General features: G+C 38.1%; 1 protein-coding gene across 5 annotated transcripts in view; it reads left to right on the top strand.

The window, feature by feature from the left end:
* Positions 1–389: 389 nt before the first annotated feature.
* plppr2a (phospholipid phosphatase related 2a) overlaps positions 390–19,234 on the top strand; it is a 70,990-nt gene continuing 52,145 nt past the window's right edge. For 2 of the 5 annotated variants that reach the window (XM_078950823.1, XM_020705501.3), the window contains exons 1-3: positions 397–527; positions 686–817; positions 10,116–10,231. In XM_078950823.1, the coding sequence (XP_078806949.1) occupies positions 10,133–10,231 (99 nt within the window). In that variant the 5' untranslated portion in view covers positions 397–527; positions 686–817; positions 10,116–10,132. Of the gene's footprint in view, positions 818–10,115; positions 10,232–19,234 lie in introns of all 5 variants that reach the window. The other 3 variants (XM_020705500.3, XM_078950822.1, XM_011478601.4) reach the window with 3 other exon arrangements.

Here is a 19,234-nt window from a genome sequence, read left to right as displayed (position 1 = left end):
CCCCTTCTATCAGCTTAAATAAAAAAGATATATATACATATATATATTTCTCACAAAGACAGCAGCCTGGTCTTTGTCTTTGTGATAAATTCTGACCTGAGATGTTGCATCCTCTCCTGTCGGGCCTATTAATAGTCATCTATCGCTGACCCACTTCCAAATCCTGCTCCACTGAAGGACTCTCACACTTCAGACACCATCTCTTTGGTCTGCAGCATCCTTTCGCTCCTCTTTACTGTAATGTTCAAGCCAGGTTCCCAGGAAAGGAAAGGGCAGGGCTGAATGGAGAGATGCAGAGGGGGGAGATGAAGAGAGAGAAGGATGGAGGGAGTGTGAAAGAGAAAGATGGAGAGGCAAACAGGCTTTGAATACAAATGAGCTGACACACATAACGCATGCCCTCCCTTCCTTCCCTTTTTTCCGTGCTCTCCATCACTGCCTCCCTCACACACTCTTCCTCCTTCACACTCACAATCGGGCTCCCTCTGTCTCTGCATCTTCTCATCTGGAGCGTCGCAGCACAGGAGGTGATTTCAGCCACTTGATTTATTAGCCAGAGCTGGTTGTTGGAACAAGCTAATTAAAAGGACGCCTTTGTATGTGTGTGTGTGTCTGTACACGATCTGAAAACGCCACTCCTGCTGTCTCCTTGACTGCTCTGTCGTGCTTCACTGTGGACCAGCAGGGTGAGCACAGGGAGAAGGAGGAGGAAGATAAACAAAGACTGGATATTTCCACATCTCCTTACCCTAATCAAAGCTGACATGGCCAGCACTTAGGAGTCGTAACACAGCAGACGTTCCTAAAGGTATTTAAGGTAGGTTGAAATAACTGAAATTACAATAACTGGAATGGCTTCTTATTACTTCTAGGCAGAGCAATGTAAACTGTCTTCTTTGAGTCACAACTTTGCATTATTTTCTTGTAACGGGTCTGCTGCCCTTCCACGCCTGAACATGCCTGCTGATGGGAGGGTTATCTCTGTTGTGTTTTAGGATCATGCTGGGGGTATTCCCCAAACAGAAGCTTAATTAGCCGGCACAGTTAATCCAATTCCTTTCTCATCCTTGACTCTTCAAGCTGCGGGAGGCTCTTGAAAATAATCCGAGGAGTGGGAGCTCTTTGATAATGTCTTCATCTGCCTGTGCGCAGAGCCTCTGTGTGTGCATGTGCTCGGCATATGGTCAGTGGGATTGCATTTGCTGAGTAAACACATGGATCTGACAGGAGCAAGATTGATGGGACAATAATGCCTGCAGAAGAGTTTCAGGGCAAACCCATTGAAAAAAAAGAAATCTCCCATCTCTATAAATTGATTCTCATAATGACAGAAATAATACAAAAAAATCAGAAGACAGGTTTGGATTCAAACATTAAAAGAGACAACTCTCATGCAGGCGCCTTTCCTGGCAAGGGCAGTTTGATCCACACTGCTGTGTCCGTTTGTTGCATGAGCATGCATGCACGAGGTTTGTCCTGGAGCACAGTGTGGGACTGCAGCAGCAGAGCAGAGGACATGTGTCTGACTGGGTCTATGCTCTTCAAATAAAGCTGCAAATGCTGCATTCAGATGACCTGCAAAAAAATGTGTGTGTTGATGTGTCTTCTTTGTCCCTCCTGACTTTGACTCCCGCCCAGCTTAAATAGATTGATGGGATTGTCTCTTTGACCAAACCCATTATGGTCTTGTCTCCACTAACAGGTAGACTTTATGCTCTCCAACTGATTGATCAGATTAAGCTTCTTTTCACACAGCCATGGTTAATGCAATCAAGTCCAGATGGACCTTTTTGTTTAACCCTTCAAGCTTTTTGCTTAGTTTAGTTGAAACTTGTGAAAATAGTTACACGAGAAGCAGATAAGACCAAATCCAGATAGCAAAAAAGAATAAGAGTAATATTTACTTGAGGAAAACTGAACCTAAAACCAATGGAATAGGATTATAAGATTAACTAGATCCCTCCATGTACTGGCTTACATTTGAACTGGTGTTTTCATAGATTTACACTGACACAAAGTACGTTTATCCCTTGGAGTAAGGGCTTCATCTCATTGCTCAGACAACTGTTGATGTCGACATGTCAAAGCAAAGCAGTTAGTGTCTCAAAACGTTAGTAGAGCTTTTAAACATCGTTTGTAAGAAGCAAAACATTTTGAAATGTCCAAAAATCAAGTAGCAACAACTATACTACTACTGCAATGTTTCTTACTTGTGTTTATTTTTAGCGCCCTGTGTTCTGCGTCCTGATTGGCTGTTGATTTTGCCAATCAATCCCCTTCGTGCCACATCACCTATGCAAACTACGTTCATTATTACAATTTAAATGACATTTAAACAAGAGAGAAAAGTGGATAAAGTGTGTATTGAGGAGTTTTACCGCTTTAAAAAATTCTTTGCATTTTTGTCTTTGTATCTTTACTTTGTGGATTTCACTTATCGCAAGTTATTTTTAGAACGTAACTCCTACTATCTGATTTTTCAATTCACTGAAGAGTCTGTGTGCAATCCTTGTTGTTGATTCACACTAAGATTCATTTGCAAGTAAAACCATGTTGATAAGCCGTCAGCTAAACCTACAAAGAGTCTTGCTTTTTCACTGTCAGAATAACTTGCAAATGTTGCTCCATTGCTGTAAAACAGTTGAAACCAGGAGCCGTTCAACATTCGTTCATCTTCTAAACCCGTTGTATCCCAGCCACTCGTGGGGGAGGACAGGGTACACCCTGGACATGTCGCCAGTCTGTCGCAGGCCCTTCGCATCACAATTCTATTTCAAAAACTGCACTTTAGTTGCAACTTGGCAACTTTTAATACAAGTGTAACGTGTCACAGTTAAAAGAAAATTATTTGCAACTGTTTGCAAAAATGAATGACATTTGCAGGTGAGTTTTCATAATGTCTCAGGACATTTTCAGAGCATCACTTATGGGTTTCTGTTATCATTAACATATTTAACAAAAAAAATATTTTAAAACTCATATTTAAGCCATCACAGAACCACAGTCAGGAACTGAAAATAAATAAGAAAACCATTTAATGTCAGACATTGACCTGTGCTGGTCCCCAGCCCGCATAAAATAAAGGGTTGCGTCAGAAAGGGCATCCGGGGGTCAACTCTCTGCAGAACCAGCTGTGCAAATCAGTGAAAGTTGATTTGCGGTGGGGACCCCTGAAGGGACATGAACAAGATTTATATTGTTATCTAGCACTTATATCACCAGTTACTTTTGACTAAAGTCAGTTCTTAAGTAAATACTATTTACTTTCTTCTCAAAGATTGGTATTTTATGGTAACACTCCTCTTACCTGACAGCTACAGCTTTGGGCTGCTCTGGTTTTTGGCCACCAAAATAACAACCTTAGAACATGTGTGCAAAGAAGTTTACTGTTGAAATGCAGCACAACATGTCAACCCAATGCAACATTATTGTTAAATGATGAATTCAATGTGTTTGAAGGTAAAATAGTTAAATTGTGCTCATATGTCTCGAGTTAGAAATTAGTCCAGGCTGCCAAGTCAGATTCTGCCCGTGAGAATCTGCAATCTCTTGTTAGATCTTCTTTAAAAATGGGGTATCTTGGCAGGTCTTCTGACTTTGTGATAAACCCAGTGGTGACTTGCTGGGTGTAAATGGTGTCAAAGCAGGATTGAAGGTGGCAGACAGCAGAGATCCCAGACCTCCAGGTTCAGGTGAACTCCGATGCTGTGGCTCTTTTATGCTTTGCCATCCTTTATGGGATGGGGGTTGTTTTGTTTCGTCACAGATCATAACCCTCCTGACTGATCTGAACAGCACTGGACCACAATGCTTTGCTTCTTCTTGCTCTGTTTTGGCCTTGGGCTGGAGCAGTATTTTTCTCAGACACACCTGACACAGAAGGAGGACGATGATGTCCCTCTGTCGCTCCTCTTTTTTTCTGGAATCAGTCCTGCAAGTTCTCCTTTTCTTGGCCTTCAGCAAAGTGGAGGTCCTGAAGAGTTCTTCATGTGAATCTTTTCTTTGTTGGTTATCTCTAAAGGTGCAAGCAGTACCACTATCCAACTCTCAGTATCTTTAGAACATAATATCATTACTTTTACTATTCTATCATTACATTTTAAGTATAAATCACATCGTAGTCCATTTTTTCCGAAATTGTTTATTTCATTTTATGCACTTAATTCGTGTAAAATTGCTTAATTATTAAGTAATGGAGGCCATGATCAAAGGTCATATAGTTTTTTTGAAAATAATAACATTCTCATAACCTTCAATCAGATAATTGAGTCTATTTTGGAAAAAAAAACACTTTTCAGTCTGTCATGTTATTACGGATATATTAAAGGCAGGTGGATTTTACTGAGAGTTGTCTAAAGGAGACTGGTTTTGGTTTTAAATCAACACTCATGACATGTTTTTACACCTCACTCAGTGTGTTCAGAGCTGGCAAAGGAGGACTGACAGCTCATCATGAGAAATATAACCGAAGATGGGTTTTAATTTGTTTTGATAATAATGCTGTAAACATGAAACTATTTGAATGGTCCTGAAAAGGATTTTGAAGCTCACGTGTAAAAGTTCATTTTCTGTAATTATATCAAAACAGATTGAATCATAAACAAGAAGAGAGCAGCTTAAATACGATTTCATTTTTTCTGTGAGCACAGATTTCAGAAGATAAGCAAATAGAGCACAAAAGCAGACAAAAAAAGTGACTTATTCAGCCTTTAGCACTGTTTCTATGTTCTGCACAGTGAGCAGATGACAGATTTTTCCATACTAATTAAGCTGCAGGCTCGTCACCCTTGTCAGAGTTTAGAAAAGGCTGAGAATAAATCACTCCCATCAAACATGTTAGCTCAGAATTTTCTTCCTAAATCTTGATTTTTCCCCCCACCATTTCTGGACAGATAGTTTGTAATTTACTTCTCATCAGAGATGCTCACAAGTCCCTGTTTCCAAGTCCAAGTCAAGTCTTTGCGTTTAAGTTTAAGTCCAGTCTCAAGTCTTCAGTTGTAATTTTAAAATGAATATTTTACCGTCACACATTGTCAATAAACCAACTTGCAAGAACACGTGCAAAATTACTCAAAAGAGAGTTCCTATATTCAGAGCTGACAGCCAAATCCTTATGCTAAAAATGAGGATAAGAAAATAAATAATGTTCACAAGTCCCAAACCTAAAACTCGAATCAAAGCTTAAGCCTCAGCGTGGGACTCAAGTGCAACTCAAGTCTGAGTCTTAAGTCCAAGTTCCCATCTCTGTTTCTCTGGTTGCATTGCTCCTTCTCTTTCTTGTTTCTTCTGCTTTGCATGTTGCTTCAAAGCACTGGAGACTTTTGCATTTTACCCTCACAGATACTCCTTTGTTTGGAACAGGCATCACACACAAAAACAAGCTCTCTGAAAGCAGACTTGGTGGGCATATTATGATGTTTGAAAGCCTGCTAAGAGCCTGGCTGGATGCTTTATTTGGTGTATAAATGGCTTATACTTATATATTGCTTTTCACCCAGTCACACACTGGTGGCGGCTCTGCTGCCAAACACTGGCGCCAACCTATCACCAGAGGCAAGGTGGGGTTTAGTGCCTTGTTTAGTGCAAGGCGGGAATTGAACCTGCAATATTATGATCATGGGTCGACCCGCCCTACCGCTGCACCACGGCCGCCCCATTGTTATATATCTCTCAGGCCTTTCCTTTGTGCAGGTAAAGCTAGAATTTGAAGGAAGGAACATTTTTGTTTAACCCTTCTGCTATCTTAGATGACCCCACCCTTACATTAACGTGTTATTCCTACCATGACAAAGGTAGATAGAGGTGGAAAGATTTCATGTAATCCATGGACACCAGTGAAGATCACAAATCATTAAAGAAAAATTGTTCAGAGCACTGTCTTAGTGGGTCTAGATGACCCAACTCCCAACGTTAAAGTGCCTAGGATAGCACAAGGGTTACATCAAAACTTTACAGGGGCTGGTTTAGCTCGTGCTGGTTTGCAGCACCTTCCGTCCATGAAACCAGGGTTCAACTACAGGCTGCTCCCTATTCCCTTCTCTGCTGCTGTGCCAGTCCCAAGCCCAGTTGGATTGAGAGGGTGGCATCAGGAAGGGCATCTGGCGTAAAATCATTGCCAAGTTAACTATGTGACCCATCCTCAGGGGAGGGTTGTTTCACTGTGGCAACCCCTGATGGGCAAAGCCAAAAGTGAAAGAAGTTTAAATCAAGACTTTATTTTCTTTAAAATATAACTATTCTAACTTCTTTGATACTACTTGCCAAACCAAAAAAAAACATCAATATTTCTCTGTGGGTCAAATTCTTGTCTGTAAGTGTTTTTGCTCGAGCCTCAGTGTTTAAATGGTTGTTTGATTTCAGGATAAGTGTTGTTGACTCAAAACAAGAGTCAGAATTTTCTGCTGTATGATCAAATTCAAACATTATGATTAAAAAAACCGATTGTGATTGTAGTTCGGGCATTCCTTTTAAAAGTTTAATTTTGCTGCTCCAGAGAAGCTCAGTGTTGAACAGAAAATCAGTTGCAAAATCAGTCAATATACTTCTTAGAGTCCATGCAGATCTCCTCTAGAGCAGCAATGTTTTGGGGCTGTCGCTGGGCATCACAGACTTTCAACTCCCTCCAAAGATTTTCTATGGGGTTGAGATGGAGACTGGCTAGGAGGACAGTGTGTCTGGGATCGTTGTCCTGCTGAAAGACCCAGCCACGTTTCATCTTTAATGCCCTTGCTGATTGATGGAAGGAGGTTTTTACTCAAAATCTGACCATACATGGCCCCATTCATCCTTCCCTTTACATCAGTCGTCCTGGTCCCTTTGCTGAAAAACAGCCCTGAAGCATGATGTTTCCACCCCCATGCTTTACAGTACGTATGGTGTTCTTTGGATGCTACTCAGCATTCTTTCTTCTCCAAACACAACGAGTAGAGTTCTTACCAAAAAGTTCTATTTTAGTTTCATCTGACCATAGGATATTCTCCCAATCCTCTCCTAGATCACCCAAATGCTCTCTAGCAAACTTTGGAGGGGCCTGTATGTCTTCCACTTCCTAACAATTCCACACTTGATTTCCTCACACCAAGCTGCTTACCTATTGCATATTCAGTCTTCCCAGCCTGGTGCAGGTCAATAATTTTGTTTCTGGTGTCCTTAGACAGCTCTTTGGTCTTGTCCATAGTGGAGTCTGGAGTGTGACTGTTTGAGGTTGTGGACAGGTGTCTTTTATGGCAATGACGAGTTCAAACAGGTGCCATTAATCCAGGTAATGAGTGTCAGACAGAGGATCCTTTTACAGAATAAGTTACAGGTCTGTAAGAGCCAGAAATCCTGCTTGTTTGTAGGTGACCCAATACTTTTTCCACCATAATATACAAATAAATTATTAAAAAATCAGAGATGGTAATTTCCGGATTTCTCTTTCTTATTTTGTCTCTCATAGTTGTGGTAAATGAAAACTACAGGCTTCTCTTATCTTTTCAAGTGAGAGAATGTGCCCAACTGGGATTCGTGGAGTTACATTAATACGGAAGAAGTGGACTGTCTGACTGCTACTGTAGCAAAGAATATGTCGGTTCAGGGTGGTAACAACATTGTCAGGAGTTGCAGTTGATGGAGGAACCAAATGCAGCCGATGAAGGATCGTGGCAGAAGCTCATATACATTTATACATACAGTAGCAAAAACAATTCAACTTAAATATGACAAAGCTAAAAGATAAATAATCTGTCAAAATTCTCAACTTGAACAAGTCAAATTAAGACCAAAAAGGTATTAAATAGACAGCAGGGGGGTGGGGAAATACTAGACGGTATTTCTCAAAAGGAAACATGACAAAAGGAAACTTGAAGGCCCATTCTGATGGAGGTGATGTTTTTAACATGTTCTTGTGGCATTTTTCATGACGACAGAGGACATACATGAAGAAAATTAAGCCTAAAACTGCATTTCTGAGTATCTTTGTATTAATAAATTACTAATAAATGTTGTATTTGTGACATAGAAATTACGATGGGTGGGCCACAAGCTCCCTGCTCCGCTCCATTCTGATGCAGCCACTGTCAGACCAATAGATCCATAAACGTCTTTGTTTTCCTCATCTGAGCTGGAATCTGGATCTAAACTGGACGGCTGGATAGCTTCAACACTGCTCACCGCTTTTGTTACGCAGGAATTATTATGTTGGGATTGTGAGGGGCTGTAAACCAGCAGGACAGCAGTGTAAATAGATGGATGATGGGAAGTAGCGGTGGGCTTACTCAGGGCCAACAGTTCCAGATACAACTCAGAGGTGAATTTTTTATGACCTCTTGCCCCTCTGCAGAAAGTATGACCTAGAAAAGCAACCATTTTTTTGGTCATTTTAAAAAAACAAAAACGCTTTTTTTTTAAAATCCAAAGATGATTGGAGTGGAATTTTAAACATCAAGCATGATAAATAAAAAAAATGAACAGGAAATTGATCAATCCTCACATACCGCTGGATAATCAAGTGCTGCCCTTTGACCCTAGCAAATCCAAATCTCAGCTCACCAGCTGTGTGTGCGGATTCTTGCTCTTTCTTCATTTCGTCCTTTTACATTTTTTGAGCTTATCTGTCAGGTGTTCAATGTAAAAAGATGTTTTTTAGCTTGTTTTATCATCTTGCAGATATGCATAAACATATTTTTATAAATCACTGATTAAGATAGCAAAAATTACAATAATGTATGTTTAAAAGTGGGTGTGAGGTACTGCAGAGCCAATTTGTAGTTTTTTGAGACCCGAACAAGACTTTTTCAGGGGCCAATAACATGATTAAAGGCACTGTCAAAACGCAGTTCTCTTTAAGTGTTTGGGAGCTCTTAAGTTTATTAAAAACCTTGCAAGAGTTTTAGAAAACAAACCATCATGGAACACACCACACATTTCCTGATGCTTTTATAAACTTAAGATTTATCAACATTACCCGGGGAGTGGAAAAGAATTAAAAACCTTATACAATTTAAATTTATAGTTAAGAATCCATATCCAAATTAAATAACTTGATCAACTTTAAAATTAAAGAACATACAAGCCAAAGCATCAAGTTATTCTTTAAATTTCTATTGCTTTTACTTTTTAACAGATAAATGAATCAGAATCATTTGTGATCGCTTACTATTAGTTTTTTTTATTTGCTTTACATCACGATGATTTTTCTATTTTTATGAATTTTCTTTTAAATGTTTTAATGGTGGTAAAGCTTTTTGCATTTTTAAGCTCTTTGACTTGCCTTTCTGAATAGAAAGGATTTTTTTTTAGTAAAAATTTAGTGTAAAGACTGGTATAGAAATAAATAATGCAGTGCAGTTCATCATGCTCTGTATATTCACCCCACAAGTTCTAAAAAATTCACAAGTATTCTAAGCTGAAGTCTGAGGGCCCCCAGGGGGACTGTCCTGGGCCCCTTTCTCTTGCTTAACAAGACTCCTCGACTTTTATCGTTGGAGACAAGACTTTAGGCACGTCTCCAATGATGATGACACAGAACTCTGATGACTAATGTGAGCTGTGAGCACAAAGCCGGCTGAAACTCCTGAGGAAAATGCAGTCATTTGGGGTCAAGGAGCCACTTCTGAGGACCTTCTATGACACTGTGGTGGCATCAATCACCCTGTACAATGCAGCCTTCAGAAGCAGCAGCATATTTAATATGCTTAAAATGCATTCTCAACTCGTCACGGATCACCTCAAACTGATTCCAAAGAAAAACACCAGTCTTGGGAGGGTATATGGTGCATGAAAGAGGGAAGTCCGCAGGAACAGAGGACCTCTGGTGGTTGAAAAGGGTAAAACACAGGAAGCAGACTGGAAAAACTACAAAAAGAGAGGATTCTTCAAAAACACCACACTTAAAGAAATGTCAGGTTATTGTTCATTGGTACGAACTCTTCATTAGTGATACAAGACTGCTTGTATATCTCTGCAACTGCAAATGACCAACTAAATATTTCTCTATGTGTATTAAGTTTTTTTTTTAATTCTCTTTAAAAGAAATCTCTAGCAAAGATAAAGATTAGAAGCTGAGCAAATCCCTTCTGCTCATTTTTTTAAATGAATTTCTCTCAACTTTTGCTCTCTGGTCTCTTCATCTTTAGGATAAGGACTTGGGAAGATGGGTTGGTTCAGAGAAAAAAACAAAGGGATGGCAGCTGAGCAGAAACCAGGTGTGAAGAGCAGCAGCACAATCCTCCCGTGCTTCCTGTTTGTTGAGGTAAGATGACAAGATTTAAAACGACTTCTACTTTCCCCTATTGATTTAATGAAACCATGGTACGGTCTACACTTGCTGGAAAATTGCAGTTTTCCTTTTGTTTTCTCTCTCAAACTTCTTTGGGGACTTTTGACTCTAACCCTTAGGGCTTCTGCACTTCCCCTTTTCACAGATTTTCTGCAATCTCAGCAGTAAATATTTTAGGGTCTATGGTCCAGTTTTGGCGCAGTTCAGTGAACATGCTGTCTGCCTCTGACATTTTCGGTTGGTGACACATCCCCCAGTGTTCCAGCCAGAGCAGCATCTTAAGAATTGCAAAGTAGTTCTGTGGCGCGATGAGCATTTTGCAGTTCATTTGCAAACTACATGATTCATCAAGCTGGTGCTGGTTGTTCTTGAGGATTCAGTCATGTTGTACACAACAACCCAGAGGTGATTGTTTCAGACGGGGTATGTTGGTGTGAACAAACTAATGGACCGCAGCGCACACATGAACCAGCGCTTTTCTGGAGGAAAGCTCTCTCTACGTTGTTTGTAGAAGCAGTCAGATGAGTCAGAGGAAGTCCTGAAGCAATCCCTTTATTGAAACTGAGCTGTAAGAGGGCCCATGCTGCTGATGCAGTCAGACGCTGTGATTCATGTAGACAAACTGCAGTTCATAAGATTTTTATGGACCAACTATAAGTTCCTGAACTGGAGACCTTTGTGCATTCACAGCAAATGTCTGAAACAAAGAGCCGTTTTGGAAATTAAGTTTTCATAAAGCATCACAGAGCAATAATAGATCAGAAGCGCTTTTAGCTGCGATACATAAAGAGCGCTTTTTATAAACAATGTGATTTGATAACATGCTAAATTTGGAGACTATCTATCTATCTATCTATCTATCTATCTATCTATCTATCTATCTATCTATCTATCTATCTATCTATCTATCTATCTATCTATCTATCTATCTATCTATCTATCTATCTATCTATCTATCTATCTATCTATCTATCTATCTATCTATCTATCTATCTATCTATCTATCTATCTATCTATCTATCTATCTATCTATCTATCTATCTATCTATCTATCTATCTATCTATCTACTCATCCAGTAGTGTCATCATGGGGATCTAGAGTCCTAAATCCATTTCTTAGCCAGTTGGAAGATGAAGTCTCTCCATTCTCCATACGTTCTGGTTCTTCCATAGGTTGTCTTCCTGGTTGGACTTGTTCATAGCTAGAAACGCATCCAGGTTTTTCTCTCCAATAGTACCATTACAAAGGGCTTCTCTCGTCATGGAGGAGTGTGAAGTTTAACCGGAGTTCCTACAGATTTCTTCCCCAGCTAAGGTTCATTTTCAACTCCCGTATTTGTGTTGGTAAATATGTGTTAAAGATAAACAGCTGAAACCATAGTCACATGTACCCATAGGGAGGTTGACCCGTCCAGGAGCTGTACTTTTTTTTGGTTGTTCAGGCCTGTTGTAGAGGGTTGCAGACATGTAGCAGATGCATCTTAAAGGGAGCACAGGTATTTCTGGCAGTTCTTTTGGGGCTCAGTCACCGTCAGAGATGCCAAAAAATAGGATTGTACCATTGTTGTAAATGTGGTATTGTAAGTGTAATGTGAAGTAGTGTTCATAAGGCTAATGTAATTTGCACACACCTATGTCATACAATATCCTTACTCCACACTCTAATTGTTTGTAAGATGCGAGTACTGGCTCCTTACTGATGTGCAAATGCTGCATTCACTCTGACTGTAAAATCTGTAAGACATGCCTGCGTCTCACCTACTTGACTTCATGTGTTTTATAAGTGTTCTCTACAACCTGTTGCTTGCAGCACCCATAGGAAAAAAAATGTGCTCCACCTGTCCTCCATGTGCGAACAGACCTCCCAGATGTTTAAACCATCCACCTAAAGAGAAGTGACTTGTCTTATGAACCTGAATCCTTTACAGTTTTTCTCAGTCGCTTTAGTACAATTCTCAGATCAGAATTGAAGTTTGCAAATACGTGTGTGCATTTCTCACAACAATTTGTACAAGCAGCAAAACACTATGGATTTCTTGCAAAAGCCTGTAACTTGCTCAAAATCTTTAGTTCATCTCTCAAGTCTTTTTGTCATTGAACATGTCAGTGCCATCAGAATGTCAAGTCCTTGTGTCATTGTCTACGAACAAGACAGTCAAATGACTAAGTCATGTTGTCAATGTAACTGTGTACTTTAGAGGGAGGTTCTGATGGAAACTATGGCTAAAGTTTGGATGACAATTATTGTAAAATGTAAGTTACACCTTTTTTGTTTGATTCAAAGAAACTGGACAAGATTCACATTTACACTTTTATTGTTCATATTGTAATTTGTTGACAGACCATGTCATACCAACATAGAAAAAAAACACTGCAAACAGTAACACAAAGGGAAAAGTACAGGCAGTGCAGTAGGAATTGGTGTGGTCTTCCTACACTTCTTGTCGTTCCTGTATGTTAGGCCACAAATTCTCATCCACATCACAGCGAATATCCTCTCTTGCAATGCAGCGAAATATGTTTGTCACATTATGACAACTTGGTCAACCATTTTGCAGTTAATGACTTATACGATGAACTAATGACTAGGAGTTTTGAGGAGTAAGACTATTGCACAGTGAACTATATAATACATTTTGATCAACATGAGATAAACAATTGATAATGTAGCAAAGAGCAGAGAATTGCACATAATCATTTGCATGGATGTACCAAAGCAATTGCAACTTGTTCAAAGAAGTGAGAAACTGCTTATATGATGTGCACAAGTGACATCATGATGTGAGGATTGAACAAATAGTTTTGGGAATTTCATTCTGATCTGAGAAATGTACTAAAGCGACTGACAAAAACTGTAAAATCATGCAAACATTGCTCTAGAACTTCATGGATATTTTCAGGGTTTCTTTTCAGGGTATCCATCTCTTTTGGGAGTGTGAGTTGTGTTGTTAATGTCAGGTCAGTTTCTGCTTGCTGGGAAGCAGCCTTTTCAATGCAGCAAGGTTGCAAATAGACAAGTTGCTAGTGGCAATTTTATGTAATTTTGCTGTCTTTTACTGAGCCATGGTGCAGATAAAAACCCTTCCCTTTTTTCCTCTTTGGCAGAAGTCCTTATCAACATCCCAAAAACGTCCAACCCTGCAGATATTTGAAGCTCCCCCCCCCCCCCCCCCCCCCCCCCCGAAGTCTTTACTCTGCAGAGGACACGCATACCACTCACTGCTCTCATTTGAGCAATAGTGCAAGACCCAGCTGTCGGGGTTTTATGTGTGGATCTGCTTCATACACTCTATGAATCTCAATTTCTTTTCCTGCACCCAGACGACCCCAGAGTTTGCTGAGGTACCCATAGCATGTTTTAAATGGAAGGCCAGTCTGTAATCTCTGAAACAGACCAGGGAAAAGGTTTGTGTCTTTATAAGCTCACCGTTACACCAGCAACCCACCAGACAGACTAAATTCCGGGTTAGATTCCCACGTGTCTAGATCTCTATGATTACTGATGACAGTATAGGGCTCTGCCTTCACACTTTTCAGAAGAATACTATTTGAACAAACAAGAAGAATGGTTAATGATGTCAGGCATGGCAGTGGGAGGTGGATCATTTGGGCTTTGTTTGGATTCATTTAGCATGCTGCTAAATTGTGTAAATGTTTGCACCATCTCGCCATTCAAATCTGTTTTTGGTAGAGCGTATGTGATTTCTTAGAATAAAATCATATTTCATGTGTTTTATTTAAGATTCTAAACTCCATTTTAGAAGTGAGTCTGAACCGTGTGGAAAACTGTGGAGAACTGCCCCATGATTTCCTTATTATCTCTGTCAAGGTATTATGCCCCACTTGAAAGGGGAAAGCATCCATGGAGTTCTCCAAGCAGGAATTCACACACCATCCACTATTCGGTTTTCTTCTGCTTTATTCAATTTCTTGAGAGGTTTAAACAGTAATGGTGAGGTGCTGGTTATGTATGGTGAAAAACCTATACAAGACATAATATTTTATCAATTTACCACAATAAATACAACAATAAATATATCACATTAATTTAGATTTTTATTTGATTTTTTTCTTTTGTGTTTTTTTTTCTATTTTTATTTACTTTTAAAATGAAATCCCTTGAAACATCAGTTTCCTCTGGTTTGACCTAACAATCTCTCCTAAATATTCATAAAATATTGAGCAGAAAGTGGGTCTAGAGGGGCGGTCCTAACATTAGGCAAAGGTTGGCGATTGCCTGGGACCTCCTAAAAATACAAAACAATTTCTACTTTAGTTCATGCTAAACTAATGAGTTAAACTACAACTCCTACAGAATTTAATTATATTTTTTCACTTTCCTGTTTTACTATTCTTAATATTTGACCAAAAGAATCAGTGGTTGTAAGTAAACTTCAATAGAAATCCAGTATTTCATGTTTTGCTCTGACTGCAAAAATAGTGGATGTAATATCGTTAAAAATATGTTAAACTTGGACTTTCAATCAAATCAGGAAGTAATGAATAATGGATGATTATTACTGCAAATAAATCACTGATCACTTTTTTTTTTGCCGGTTCTGGTGGTCTATAGATGAGTTTAAGTCTGGAAAACCATGACTCTATCTGGCAACACTAGCAGAGATTAAATGATTTAAAGCATTTTTTTTTTAATGGTCAAATGAAGCAGACTGATCTGAGGGGCTGTGATGAGAGGAAAAGGCAAAGAGAAAGCCAAACTTCCAAAAGTGCTGTAAGAGAAATTCAATTCAATTCAATTTTATTTGCATAGCCCAAATTCACAACAACTGTCGTCTCGATGGGCTTCGGATCGGTAATTGAAAAAGTTAAACATAAAATCAAAAGGATCATGAATGCATAGAATTCAATAGGAAAATACTAAATTGAACTAACAAACTCTACCTCCCTGCCCTTAGACCCTCCTTCTTGGTAAGTAAAAACTCCTAAAAAAAACGGATTCCGGAAAAAAAGAAGAAACCTCAGGGGTTCCCACATGAAGGAGGGATAAAATAAATAAAATAGGAAAAACAAGAACAGAAAGAAAAAAAAAACTCTTAAAAAAATGTTCTTTTTTTTCTTTAGTAAAAGCTGACAAATAAAAGAATAGGCAGATAACATCATTTGATCCTTCTAGGAAGTGAGGGATCAACACATTAGTGCATTTAATAAATGTAATGTTATTTCAAGTAAAAATAGTGTATATGATATAAAATAAATGTCTTTAACATTTAAATGTGATTTCAGTTTTTAAATTCTTATAAAACGGGAGCCCTATGTAATTGTTCACCTGAGACCCCCACACTGCTATGTCAGCCAATGACCTTGGTTTAGATAATGCCTGCTCATTGGCTCCCGGTTGCACTTTTTTGTTAGTTTTATCTCTTTTTAAAGCATTCCTAGTGTTCTTTTAATGACAATTATGCCGTTTTGGGCCAAAATCCAAAAACCTGTTGTCTTCTATGATGTAGTTTCTGCAGAGCGGCAGGAGTTCTTTAAAAATTGTTGGCAAGGGCGACCCCACCCCTTTCCCCCCCAATGCTGAGCGCTCAGAACACAGAGCTTGTGGCGTTTTTTTCTGTCATCTTTTTCAAACTGCTTTTTTTGGTCTGCTGTTGATTTAACAGTTTGAATGTTAAAAAAAATTCAGAAAAACATTTTTAAGCTTAATTTTCTTTATATATGTATTGCGTCATGAGAAAAATGCCACAGAAACTTGTTAAAAACGCCCAAAACAATATATCCGCTGGAGTTGGTCTTTAACCTATTGACGAAGCTAAAACTAAATTTGAAGAAGAAAAAAACAATCTGAAGACACTGTTTTCTTAAAATATTTTCTTCTTAAATTAAGATTATTGTTGATTAATCTTATTTTTATTAACAAGGAAAATTATCTGCAAACCTGTATGTCAACTTAAACAAAACATGTTTTTTTTATCATGCAAGTCTATTTTTATGCAGGAATTGATTTTTCCTTTCTAAACTTTCAAAGGTTGGTTGATCCAAACTTTTTTTTGGATGTCATAAATGTCCTAATTCTCATTTAGCATAGAGATTTCGGGTCTTTGCTCAGATATTCCAGAGAAATCAAGGTAAACACAACGTGACCCTTGTGCTTTCTTAGATGACCCCACCCGTGCATTGACGTGTTCTCCCTACCATGACAAAGGTGGATAAAGGTGGAAAGATTTCATGTAATCCATGGACACCAGTGAAGATCACAAATCATTGAAGAAAAAAGTTCAGAGCACTGTCTAGTGGGTCTAGATGACCCCACTCCCAATGGTAAAGTGCCTAGGATAGCACAAGGGTTAAAACCACAATCTTCAAAACCAGAACCAGAGAAATCTGGGAGAGGAAATTATTAGCTGTGCCTCTGCTCAGTATTTAACATTTTGTTTCTTTATTGATCTGAGAATAAAAGCTAGAAATGTCTTCAAAGCGACTCTAGCTCCTATTTTATTTACTCAGAGATAATTTTCTGTATAGTGTTTCAGTGAAAGGTGCTTAATGTTTTCAAGAATACACATGATAAAGAAATAAATATTATTTTATCAATGTGCAAAGCCTTTTTGTATTGATTATTAATAATTAGTTGTATGTCTGTACAAACTGAATTAACAAAAGGATGAACAAATATTGACAATTTGCAATTATTCACAATGTTTGCCCAAAGTTGAAGTACTCTAATTTGCACATTTAAATAAAAATCACTTGTTTTCTTTTTAAGGGGCTTAACGGAAGCCTGAGGAGCAGCGGGGCAGCAACACCTCAGATCACACTAATTGAAGACAAAAAAACAAAAAAAAACAGAAAACACAATTATAAATAGCAAGTCCCAGAGGAAAATTAGCCAAACTATAAAACAAACATCAAATTCGCTGGAAAAAATTTACATCCTTTACATCATGACAGGGCTCCTCCCCAACCCAAATGGACCAGGGCTTTTATTTAGCCCTACACACCTCATCAGCAGTGTCCATGGAAACCAATCAGCCAGACTCACAGCTCATCTCTGCTCTCTTTCTTCTCCGTTCTTCACCCTCCTCCTAATCACAAGTCACAGTGAACCACATCTGCTCCTTCCACTCCATTTTATTCTGTCATTTTCCATTTTCCTGCAGCATTCCTTCTGTGCTTCCTCACATTATACATCCTCCTGGTTTGGCTGGATCCCTTTAAAGAGACCACAGATTTACAACCTCACATTGTGTGGTTTTTTTTAAACATCTACACTGTTATATAACCGTCATACAACCTGTTTGACACGGATTTATCTGAATGAAACCTCGAAGGCTTTTACCTGAAGATTAAAACTACCAAAGGATGTTGCCTTCTGTTGTCAGGTGATTTATATAATTTAAAATATAAACAGTTATATTAGTATTATGCTATTTTAATTTATCTAATTACATTTAACTTGTGTCCTAAGATAAATCCTTTTTAAAAAGTTTTTATCCCATCAAAAGGATTTTATTGTCTTTTTGTCTCCCTTTTCTTTCGCTGGAGTATCAGAGACAAAAATAAAAAACAAATATGCATATATATATATGTATATATATATAAGAAAAGGTCATGCTTTTTTGGAAATAATGTTGTAATTAAATGAAAATGAGCATTTGTCACGATCATCAAAACTCATATTTGTCTTCTAAAGTTCTGCTAGATAATGAAATATAATTCATGTTGTTTTTTTGTTTTTTATGATGATTTTTAATGTTTTTATTTCAATGCCAGATGTGAGACTAATTAAAATGATTTTTGCGGATGCATTCTTTACTTTTGCATTCCTCTAAACCATTTTACAATAAGACTTGAAGACACTGACAATCAGTCTTCCACTAGGGGGCACTGTTGCACCACAGCTGAGGTTTTTCTCCTCAATGAGCAGCAGCAGTTAATACTCATGAATTTCTGAGCTTTTCAGAATTTCACATTGTTTGACTCTAATCACCACATGCTTTGAACGATCACATTTTCCGAAAACGTTTTCTCACTTTTCTCATAAGAAATAAAAACTATAAATAAAGGCTGAACATCAGAGTCAGAAGTCTTGATGATGGCACAAACTTTAATTAGAGAAACATGTTCAGATGATAAAAAATAAATGAATAAACACACAGAAGTTAGATAAAAAACAGAATAAAAATCCCAAAGGGTTTGGACAGAAAAAAATCAAACCTCTAAATAGCTTTCCATACTTTTTGTGTCTCTAAAGTTTAAACAAACACAACAAAGTTTTCCTGTCTGAAGCGGATTTTTTCTTTAGAGTCTCTTTGCTTTAATAACCTGAATGGAGGCATTTTGCTGACATTTGAATGCATGGAAATAAAAGAAAAAGATCAAACTAGAACAATAATGAGCATTGCAATAGAATAGTAAGACACATTAATACAATGACTTTGAGTTAGCAAGCAAATCCGAATAAATTATATAGAAAAATATTAAAGCAGAATTGTGTAAATACATGTACGTTCTAAAATTCTTCTTTACGTCTGGGTGATTACTTTTTAAGATCTTGGTTTTAAATATTTTGAATACATAAACTGATTATTACATGCTAACATTTTTAGTCTAACAAAGAAGAAAAAGTAAGAAATGAGTTTTTATAGATTTGGTAACACTTGTTATTAGCAAAAGTTACTTTTTCATTGCTAAAGCCTGAACTATTAGATTTTTTTTTTGCACCCATGAAAGTAAATGAGTCAAAATCTCTGAAATGTGAAGACTAATTGTGACTAATGACTGTATGTTATTTCAGACGTTGAGATAAAAGAGACTGAACCAGTTTAATGGTGTCATTAACACAACATGCTAATTATTGGGGATGCATAAACCCATTTTTTTTTTTAGGTATTCCATCTTTACTTTGTTCTGGAGGACTCACTGGTCTCAGCTGCTGCATCTTTTGTCCCTCTTGCTTTGATTTTACTCATCTTCATTTATAATGCTCTTTCAGTTGGATCAATGGTGAGCCTC

Source organism: Oryzias latipes, chromosome 8 (genome assembly GCF_053564925.1).
Source record: "Oryzias latipes strain Hd-rR chromosome 8, Olatipes_Hd-rR_3.1".
Lineage (NCBI taxonomy): Eukaryota > Metazoa > Chordata > Actinopteri > Beloniformes > Adrianichthyidae > Oryzias > Oryzias latipes.
Note: the sequence above shows the minus strand (reverse complement) of the source record. Positions and strands in the feature narration are given on the sequence as shown.